The sequence below is a fragment of the Cyphomyrmex costatus genome, unplaced genomic scaffold, assembly GCF_001594065.2.
Source record: "Cyphomyrmex costatus isolate MS0001 unplaced genomic scaffold, Ccosl1.0 scaffold939, whole genome shotgun sequence".
Classification (NCBI taxonomy): domain Eukaryota; kingdom Metazoa; phylum Arthropoda; class Insecta; order Hymenoptera; family Formicidae; genus Cyphomyrmex; species Cyphomyrmex costatus.
In genome coordinates this window covers 6,504-17,947 of record NW_017280527.1, presented here as the reverse complement: position 1 = coordinate 17,947, position 11,444 = coordinate 6,504, and the positions used below count along the sequence as shown (strand labels likewise).

Below are 11,444 nucleotides of genomic sequence, written 5' to 3'. Positions count from 1 at the left end.
GATGGTTGAAGGTCATGTATCATCTACTTTGAACGAAATGTCTGAAATAACAGAATTGCGCGAGTTATCGTACGACCACGCTCCATCCGTCGAAGAAGTATTCGAGATTGCCAATGAACCGCTTGTAACATCCATTCGACATCTGCTCCAAACATCCGAGGGGCAAGAAAAACTGCATGCAAACTATGGGTCCGTTGGGACAGAAATATTTGAAAGCGGTCTTGAGCGGTAAGAAAGCTGTCAACATAGACGTCGTATATGGAGTCTACTTTAGCGACGAGGGAACGATGCTCGGTGACAAACATATCACCTTAAGCAAAAACGACGACATAATTATAGATGGAAAAAGATACGATGGAACACCGGGACTGTACGAATTGATTTTCATGAAATTTCCCAACGAAAGTATATGCACTAATGATGACATACAAACTTACAAGAACATTCTGTTGACAACAAACGCTTATCGACGTGGTCATAACGCTGATAATCAAGTATTGGGTAATAAGGGACACAAGTATAAGAACATCATCGCACCATTGGTGTTGGGTAAAAAAGTTGGGACCGGTATAAAGAAACAATTTGATTTGCCGTGCGCCATGTCATTAACCGGTGACAGGATTGATTACGTACATTGGGACGATCCCAACGAACTTGTAGAGCGTCTCCGATTGCTCGAAGCTTCGCGTCAGGCAGGTCACAACTGCCACGATAACGAGTTCTATCGATTATCGAAGAACTTCGCGAAGCAGGACTGATTATAAATTGATCACGATCTATACACATCGATCAGTCGACATCGAAATGTCGATCAACAAGTTCGGACTGTCGCTCGGAGGAGGAAGTGAATCGCACTATCAGTGGTGTGGATTGTTCAGAAATTACGTACGCGATAACGCTCTTTGTCGAGTTGCAGCCGACTTTGACGTAAAGTCGCATAAGATTCGACGTTTAGCGCTACCAGTGGATGATACTGACGCGGCAAACAAATGATACGTGCAGCAGAGTGTTCAGGATTTGAAAGATCGTCTTGATGAAATTGAAAGAAAGATAACATCATTCCAGAATAACGTGCAAATTATATTAAACGAATTTGATAAGAAGATTCGAGAAGCGAAGAATGTCTGACAAACGATCGCTGGTTGAAGAATTACACGCTCCGGCGAGAAGAAATTTTCCGCGAAGACGCGTCATAGTACATGGATACGATGACCTGTGGCAGGCGGATGTAGTCGAGATGCGTCCATATACGCGCTTCAACAGAGGTTACCATTACATTCTCACTGTCATCGACGTGCTGAGCATGATATAAAGACAAGGGTATGCTCGTCCGGTGGTAACCCACTGCGCATCTCAAAAATAGAGGGGGTAAGCACGTGACTGTCACCAAGTGACGTCACATTCGATTTATTTCGGTCAATTACGGAGTGGTTCGAGTTCGGGTAATATGGCCGCAAAAACGATCGCGAGCACATATATGATCTGTGGCAGTATAGTGTATGTGCGTAAGTAGCGTGTATGTGTAATCTACACATACCTATTATTCTCTCTTCCTTAAATATATTTCTTGAATTTTTTACAACAATGATTTTGAACCTATAATTATTTTTTATTTGTTCAATTCAAACATAATAAAATATAATTTCTTATAATCGCTCATAATATTGAATGTTGTTTTAAAATTCTATTTTTCAATTATTGATTATGTAAAGTGGGTTTTATAAATCGCTTCTATAAAATAATGTTTACAACAATAATAAAATAACTTTTTATAATATAAAAATTATTAATTTCAAGATAATATCATATATAGTACTAATATATTACATGATACGTTTTATTCTTAAAATAAACATTTCAATTAAAGTACTGCAAAGACCGTTGTAAGTATATTGATAAATAATACATTTTAATTTACCGGAAAAATAATGATGTTTTTTTCGTATTTTTTTTTATATTAAAATGTTTAATGTAATTGATTTATTTGGAAAATTTTATATATTTAAATTAATACAATGTCAATTTAATAAAATAATTTATGTATTAAATATAATATATACATTAATTTATACGTGTTATCATTAAAATTTAATTTAATATAATAATAAGATTAATTTTTGTTTACTTCATACAAGTTTATTTCATACTTAATTAATAAAATATTACTTTCATACAATTTTTCCGTCCAAAATAAACTTTACATATACTTATAAACATATTATACTTTGTATCTCACATCTCAGTAAAGTAATGCGTATTAATGTACTACAAAAAATTCAATAAAAGATTATTTTTTATGCTGACACTTATAAAAATAGTAAAATAGTAATTTTTTATAATGTACATTGCAAAGAAATTATAATAATTTCGAAATTATCGCGTAATGATGACGTAACTTGGTGACAATTCTGATTGGTCAGTTGACAGTCACGTGATTTATCGATGCGCAAGAGCATACCCTTGTCTTTATACCATGGTGCTGAGTAAGCATGCATGGGCCATGCCGCTCAAAGCCAAGAGCGGGAACGAGGTGACGCGGGCAATTGCAAAGATAATTCGTGATGACCGAAGATGTCCGAAAAATTTGCAGACTGACAAAGGAAAAGAATTTTCCAATTCGGATATGCAGAAACTCTTGAAGAAGCACAACATCAATCATTATTCTACGTATTCTGTAATGAAGGCATCGGTCGTCGAACGATTCAATCGTACATTGAAGAATGACATGTGGAAACAGTTTAGAAACAACGGAAACTATAAATGGATCGAAATGCTGCCTCGTCTCGTGTCGGATTACAACGCGCGTAAGCATCGCACTATCGGCATGCGACCCGCTGACGTAACTCCCTCGATCGCTGAAAGACTCCTTGGCACGGTGTATAGTACGATAAAGATCGCGGGTCCCGCAAAATTCAAATTGGGCGATGCGGTACGCGTAAGCACATTCAAGACAATATTTGAAAAAGGTTTCACACCGAATTGGACCACGGAGGTCTTAAAATTATTAAAGTGCAGCAAACTAATCCAGTGACGTATCTACTGGAAGATTTCAGCGGAGAACTCATTGCTGGAGGATTCTACGAATACGAACTGCATCGCGTCGCTAATCCCGACGTGTATCTCGTTGAAGAAGTGATGCGCAAAAAAGGAAACGAGGTTTATGTGAAATGGTTTGGGGCTTGACAAATCACACAATTCGTGGATTTATAAAGACAATGTATTATAAAATTATAAATTATAAAAATTATAAAATTATACATTATAAAATTATACGTTATATAAATTATATTATACATTAAAGTATATTAAATATCGTTTACAAATATATTTACATATTATATATTACATATATTATACATTTTATACATGTTATACATATTAAACATCTTATATCACTTATATGTATACGAAATTCGTTTTATTTACACCGGTAATGTCCCCATGGCAGCGTGTCGGTTGAACCTGATACCGATATACCGTTTATCATCGTGTGGGCTTAGAGCGATTTTTGTTTCCGACATCGTATACACCTCATGTAATTTCGATATAATGCAGGATTGTCTGCGCGTCATTTCAATATCATCGTTTAAGCATCGCGTGTAATCATCAAAAGTTATGGATCTTGCCACAACGTTATTTTTGACACCCTTTGCCTTTTCGTATTCTTCTGTCCTTGCACACGTAAAGCGTACATTTTCGCTCTAAGTCCGACGAATTCAATCATGATGGCACCGTTGTTCTCGTCTTTCATAAGACCAGGAACTTTTTTATTCGCGAGCGGAATACGATATTGATTGTCAACAGAGTAATCGCTAGTATCAAATCTATCGATATCACGTTTTATAATTTCATATACATCGTCACATTCTACATGGTATATGAGACTATCAGTATCGGTATACATAATTTTGCATTTTTCGCGAAACAGTTGTGCCATATATTCGTGGTGAAATTCATACAAACACGTTTTCGATATATCGAGGATGCACATACACCCACGTATATCGGTTTGTCGAACTTCACCTCAAGCTTACGCAGTTCTATCGCGACCATATTCTCCGAGAAAACGCTACAACTGTGAAAGTTGGGTTTCGCGATCATTGCCTCAGCACCGTATCTGCCTTCCCATTTTGTTAACAATTTTACGTCAACGCGATCGCGCACATTCTCCATGGTTTTACCAAATACAGCGTTATTCATAAGTTTATATAAATTTTTCTCAAAATCATTCTTTGCCAAAGTTCTAAATTTTGTGTTTAATTCTATGTAATCGCGAAGCCATGGAGATTGCGTGAATTGCAATATACGGTGAATCTTTGCGATACGGAGGCCGTGACGAGTCACTGCTGCAGGTTGCGATAATGAATCACGTAACGCTGCTTATCGCATAACGTCGCAAGGAGCTTGTCATCGCGCTTGCCGGGTGGTTTCTCTCGCGTTGGACAGAACGGTAGGTCTGTGTGGGTATCATGGAGATGTTGAGGGTACTCCAAATCCACCTCGAGAATATAACCTGTCGGTGAATCTAGCGCGATGGTTGAAAAGTCGAAATTTTGCACATCGTCGACCCATCGAAAATTAGCGTATGGCAATGGTTAACACTTTGCCCAGCCGTAGAGATTGTTGACGTCATAGTACATCAAATACGATGATGGTTTCGATGAATCGTACGACGGTATGTATTTGTTGTTGGCTCGCGCATACCTGTTTGAGCACTGACTCAGACCACCGCGTATACCCCGCTCGACAAACATGACCATGTCAAGGTCTGTGAGCAATTCAAATTTTACACCTGTATGCTTCAACATGGCATCCCATGTGAAGCCGGGTAAGGTGTAATAGTACGCGGGGTCGAGCCCGTAAGTCGTTACGCAACTGTCGCGGAAATTTTCAAAGACGTCGGCCAACAACAATACATCTGTTTTTAGATACAAGTCGCTATATTCACCGAGCGTTTGGATGGAAAACCGCTGCCACACGTTGACAGCGTGCGCGTAATCGCTCTCGGATACCGTGTCGTCTGTCAATGAACTGTAAAATGACTCGCGAGGCGGCAAACACGATTCATTCAATTTTTCACTGCAATCAATATACTCGTACGGAAAGACACCCTTTCGTGTTAAAAGATTGAAATTTTCTTGTGATAAATGAGAAAATTCGCGGCGCAGTACCCGCAGCTTATCTTTATTGAGAAAAGATGCTAATTTGTCTGAACTTGTGGCGAGAAATCTGTATGAATCTATGAAACGTAATGTCACACAAACATTTTTTTCGTCATTTTCATCTTTAGTGTCGTTGACGTGTTTAGTAAAAGAGATATATTTTTCTTTAGTTATGGGTAATAAATCTATATTTCCGTCGTACGCGGTTGCAATTTCTTTGATGATAAAATGTGCGTCGTAGCCTGATAAATTATGAAAGACTACGGGTAAGCATCGCGACTCCTTATAATTTAAATTACAATTTAAGTGCGCTGGACCGCGGTATCGCCCGGTGAGGAGGCAGTGATCGCGTGCCTGCGTATCGTTCGGCGCGAATGGTTTCTCGCAGATATGGCAGTATATGGCGCTATTAAATTTTTGCCAATCATCTCGCTAGAAATCCATAACCGTGTTAGCGGATAAGATACTCTTTACTTCATGCGCTAGTTTTTTCAATTCATCCGCGAATCACGATATACAGTCTTTATCGCGGCGAAAACGATAACCCGACGGTGAGCTGTCATAAGAACAGTGTACGTAATACCCGATACTGAAGACGTTGTGATGTTGATAAGTGTACGTGGATGATGTTGGATCCTTATCCATCTTCTCCAATGCACACTCCAGGTCTGCATAGACCACGAACGGAACGCGCTCCTTTCTGCAATAGTTCTTGTACTCGAGCCACTTGTCATCCTCGCTCGGTAGCTTTATCGCACAATCGTTTAATTTTCCGCAGTCAACACTGTGGAGCTCTAATTGGGCGCTCGAGCTAAAGTAGTGCAAGCATCTGGAAAAAATAAATAAATTATTACTATTATTACTATTGTTACTGTTATTAATATTATCATTATTATTATTATTATTAATTATTATTATTAATTACACATACCTATCGCAGAAGTATTTCTTATGCTCCTATTTGCTGATTTGTGAACTGACGAGGCGTGATAGGTCTTTAATCAGCGTGAAATGTCCCTCGATGTCATTCTCCACATACAAGAGGTTCACATGTTTGCTCCTCTTTCGGTCAGTGAGTCGTATCGGTACAATCCCATTCTCGATGGCGTAGATGTTGACGGATATGTCATTTAGAGTATCAAATTTCTTAATTTGACTCAATTTCATCGGGAACTCAATACCCGTGAGATTTAGTATCGATAAGTAGTGTGGATACGAAGATTTCCGTTTCACATTTTTTTTGGCGGGATGCAGAGCGGCGACCACTGACCATGCGAAACAAGCAGTGTTTTTGGATTGCACGTTGACCACCTCTCTCTTCAGCATAATTTCCTCCGGGAGTTTGATGTGACATCCCGCGCGCAGAGGATTCAGTTTATTCGCGTTAACATTCAAGTTTAATATACGCGACAGTGCCCATCCGCTATCGCGTTCTTGAAACTCTTCGAGCGATGCCAGGATTGGCTCGACGACGCGTGACACGTACCATTCGCGCTGATTGGTGCATCGATATATTTCATAGTTCCTGGTTGCGATACTCTTGTTCGCGCGTTTATCGCTACGAATTCGCCGTTAAACACAGTATTTATCTTTATATAGTCATATCTCCGCATAATACACTGCACACGCTCGAGCACAATTTCACTCGCGTCTTCGAGGAATCGACGAGGCTCGATGTGATTAGAGTTTATCACCGCGCCCGTCAAAATACGGCTTTCGAACGCCGTTCCTATTTCGCGCCATCGGAGTCCATATCCGGCGCCCACGTGCATGAATCGTCCACGCACTGAATCCTTCAAACTCTCGAGCCACGCGATACGTGCGATCACTGATTGTCTATTACCGATCGATAATCGCGGGCGTTTGATCCGACTCTGTTCTTCCAGAGATTCTATAAATTCGTCGCATCGCTGTTCCCACGCGACGTACTCTTCTCTGGTACTAAGTTGGTTAGCTTGCTGTATCAAATCTCGCTCCATGTCGCTTGATTGACTAACGACACGATGCGCCTAAATCTTTGCGTTTTATATCTATCTATTTGGCAACAATGCATCTCTTAACTGTTAAATGTGCAATTTGGCAACGTCGCATTTGTATCAAATTACATTACTGCTCTCATCACCGGACGTGTCTTTTTGCATAAAATCTTAAACAGAACTTGCGAACGTTGCATTTTTAAATATCGAATTACACTAATGATTTCATCACCGTACGTGTCTAAAAATCGGTATTGTGCGAAATTATTTCTTAGCAACTGCATATTTGCAAACGTTGAATTTTGAAAATATTGAAATACACTAATGATTTCATCACCGTACGTGTCATTTTTGCAAAAATGTTGCAGCTGCATATTTGCAAATGCTGCATTTTTAATGCAGCTGCATAAGTGCAAACGCTGCATTTTTTAAGTATATAAATGTATACAATGAGAACCTTTTCATCAGTCTGCGCAAAGATGTCTAACCGTCATTGTTCATCAGTTCCACATTTACATCGCAATCGTGAACTTGGTTACCGCAACGTGCTGACGCTTTACTTGGTGTCAGAGACATTTGAGTTTGCAAAAGGGTTTTATTAACCTTACTTTTATGAGAATAATAAATTAGTTTCATCAGGAACACAAATTAGTACATGTCAGACCACATTGGGAAATGTTTTAGCTGATTACCTTTATTATGAGTGTGAAGGATACGATGCACAGCCTCTCTGGTGGCTATCGCTTGCTATGGCTATTATGGAAAACTGGAACTGTATGTATATTTAAATTTAAATTTATATTCAAATAATATATATATTTATATTTTGTTAAAAACTTCCGGTTCAACAGGTGAGTGGATCACACAGCTTGTATGTTGGTGAGGAAGATTTTATAAAATTTGCGATAAGATTTTGTGTGTAAAAGAACTCCCTACGGGGGCGTGTGTTTGCAGCAGACGCGAGTCTATAAAATCGAGAGCTGGGCAAAATACAGCTCGCGAATATACAACGCGAGCTGAAAAGAAGAGGACAAGGGATACATAACCTCAAAATCGGACAGACAGGAGGAATTCCGCCGATCCGGAAAAGTACATCTGGGCAACACGAGAGCGGGCACGTGTGAAAGAGAGAGGTGGAGAGAGAGAGAGTGAGAGAGAGTGAGAAGGGAAGAGAGTAAAGTAGAACCGAGTCGACCGGCAACAGTCGAAAAGGACAGGTGCATGAGTGGGGAGAGGAGGAAATGATAGAGAGGTCGGAGAGGAAGGGAGAGAGAGAAGAGACCTGCTTAGCGACACTGGAGGCAAGAGAAAGCAGAGTAAAGGAGTGAGTCGAAAGCGGAGAAAAGTGGGGCGAAGGCGCGAGCGGGAAAGAAAGAATTCTAGAATTGAAGCAAGAGAGAACGATGGAGAAAGGGAGGAGAGGAAGACCAACGAAGGCGGAGAGCCTAGGCAGAGATAGAAGGGACAGTAGCGGTAGCATTCTATCGTTGTTATCGAAGAGGGAACGAGGGAGCGACTCGGATAGTGGGGAGGACGGAGACGGAGAGGCGAAGCACAGTACAAAGCGTGCGAAAGCAGATAAGAAAAGCAAGGCGGAGGACAGCGCAAATAAAGAAATGAAAATGGAAAAGTTAGAGGAAATAATGAGGAAGCAGAAGGAGGATATAATACGAGAAATGAAAGGGATATTAATAATGCAGCGAGAAGAGATGGTAAAAGAGCTAAAGAAAGAGTTTATGGAAGAAGTAAGAAAAGAAGTAAAGAAAGAAATGAATAAAGAAATAGAGAAAATTAGAGAAGAAGAGATGAATGCCAGAAAGAGCTTAGAGGGAGAGATAGAGAAAATGCGAAAGACTTTGGAAGAATCGGAGAAGAGGAGGCTAGATAAGGAAAGAAGAGAGAGAAGAATGAACTTTGTAGTGAGAGGGGAGAAAGTAGGGGAGAGAAGAGTAACAGACGCGGTGAATGGTGTGTTTGAGAAAATGGGGGTAAAAGATAAGGGAATAAAAGTAAAAGAAGCGTTTCAATTGAAAAGTAGAGAAGGAGATAGTGTAATTTTAGTGAAATTGAGTAGTGTGGATGAAAAGAGAATGGTAATGGAAAATAAAAATAAGTTAAGAGGAACAAATGTATTCGTGGATGATGATATGACAAAGAGCGAAAGAGATAGACAGAGTGCAATGAGAAAATGGGCAAAGATTGAGAGAGAGAAAGGTATGAATGTAAAAATAGGGTTCGGAAGGGCGTGGATGAATGAAAAAGAGTATGAATGGAATGAAGAGAGAAAATGGATGAATGAAAAGAATTTTTAAAAAGAGCCTTCACAGATAGTAAAAAAGAGAAGAAATGTAGAAGTGCGATAGAGAAGGGAGATGGAGAAAAGAGAAAAAAGAAAATCAGGGGTAACGTGGAATGTGGCAGGTTTAAAGAAAAAAGAAAGGGACTTTTGGGAGTACATAGGAGGTTTTGATATAATTGGATTGACGGAAACTTGGGTAGAGGAGAATGAGTGGGAGAATTTAAAAGAAAGGATGCCAGAAGGATGGAGGTGGAGACAACAGTCGGCAAGTAGGGACTGCAAGAAGGGGAGAGCAAAAGGGGGGATTATAACGGGAGTGAGAACGGAGTTAGAAGAGAAAGAAAATGTATGCAAAGAGGAGCAGGGGATGCAAGAAAGGGTGGTAAGTTTGGATGGAGAGACATGGAGAATGGTCACAGTATACAATAGAGAAGGAAAAAAGGAATTGTTAGAGAAGATAAAGGAAGAAATAAAAGAGGAGGAAGAAGAAAGGTTAATGATAGTAGGAGATTTCAATGCTAGAATAGGAAGAAAAGGAGGATGGGAGGAAGGGGAAGAAGATGGAAACGAGAGAAGGGAAGAGAGATATTCAAAGGATGAGGTGGTAAATAGTCAAGGAAAAGAGCTTATTGAAGTGATAGAGGAGAGAGGGTGGATAGTGCTAAATGGGACAAAGGAGGGAGATGAAGAGGGAGAGTGGACTTATGAAAAGGCAAGTGGGAGGTCAGTTATCGACTACGGGATAGTTAATTGGGAGGCATGGCAAAGAGTAAAGAGATTTGAAGTGGGATGTAGGGTGGAATCGGATCACCAGCCGATAATTTTTGAGTTAGAAAATTATGTTGAGAGGCGAGAGGAGAATAAAAAAGAAGAGGGGACAGTGCAAGACTGGTCAGAAGAGGGAATAAAGGAATTTAAGAAGAGAATAGAGGGAGCAGTATGGAAAGAAGAAAGGGTTATAAAAGAATGGGAAGAGTTGGAAGGAGAATTGAACAAGGCAGTCAAAGTGAGGAGAAAAGGAAAAAGGAGAGAAATAGGGTGGTGCCCGTGGTGGGATAAAGAGTGCAGGGAAAAAAAGATAGAGACAAATAGGGCGAGGAGAAGGTATAGAAGAAAAAGAGAGCAAGGAGATGAAGAATTTATAAGATGTAGAAAGGAGTATAGAGACTTGTGTAAGAAAAAAGAGGAAGTATATAGAAAAAAGGAAAAGAGAGAGGTAGAAAATATAAAAACGGAAGCGGAAGCATGGAAGTTCATAAATAAAGGAAGAAAGAAAAGAGAGGGGATATGTAAAGAAATAGAAATAGGAAAATGGGAGAAGCATTTTAGAGAGATTTTTGGAGGAGTAGAGGAGAAGAGGCAACTTTGGCAGAGAAATAAAGAGGTGCATAGGGAGAAAGGAGAGGGGATAGGACAAGAAGAGGTAAATAGGGAAATAGGGCGATCAAAAAAGGGGAAGGCGGCAGGATTGGATGGTATTAGAAATGAGGCCTGGATAGAAGGGGGGGAAAAGGTTAGAAAGAAGCTGTGGGAAGTAATAAAAAGAGTGTGGGATGGAGAAGGATTTCCTATAAAGTGGAGAGTGGGAGTGGTAGTACCGATCTGGAAAAGAGGGGATAAGAAAGAAACGGGGAACTATAGAGGAGTTACTTTAACAAGCACAGGTTATAAAGTATATGCAAATATTTTGAATAAAAGATTGGTTAAGGAATTAGAGGAAAAAGGAGGATTGGTGTAGATCACAGGCTGGATTTAGAAAAGGGAGAGGAACCATCGAAAATATAAAAATATTGAAACATCTGGTAGGAAAAAGAATTAAAAAGAAGGAGAAAGTGTATGCCATGTTTTTGGATCTCAAGGCAGCTTTTGACAGAGTGGACAGGAAGATCATGTGGGAAATGATGAGGAAGAGAAAGATAAAGGAAGAATTGATAGACAGAGTAATGGAGATATATGAAGAAACGAGATGTGTGGTAAAAGTAGGAGATGAAATTTCGAATGAATTCT

At 39.6% G+C, this 11,444-nt stretch overlaps 1 protein-coding gene across 1 annotated transcript; it reads left to right on the top strand.

Annotated features, from left to right (window-relative positions):
* Window positions 1–9,510: 9,510 nt before the first annotated feature.
* Window positions 9,511–11,175, top strand: LOC108782000 (golgin subfamily A member 6-like protein 6). The gene has a single exon (XM_018550145.1). The coding sequence runs from the start codon at window positions 9,511–9,513 to the stop codon at window positions 11,173–11,175; it is 1,665 nt and encodes a 554-aa protein (XP_018405647.1).
* Window positions 11,176–11,444: the final 269 nt, after the last annotated feature.

Excerpts from the sequence above, each read along its gene's own strand:
- LOC108782000 (XM_018550145.1), top strand. The coding sequence starts at position 9,511 with ATGGAGAAAAGAGAAAAAAGAAAATCAGGGGTAACGTGGAATGTGGCA.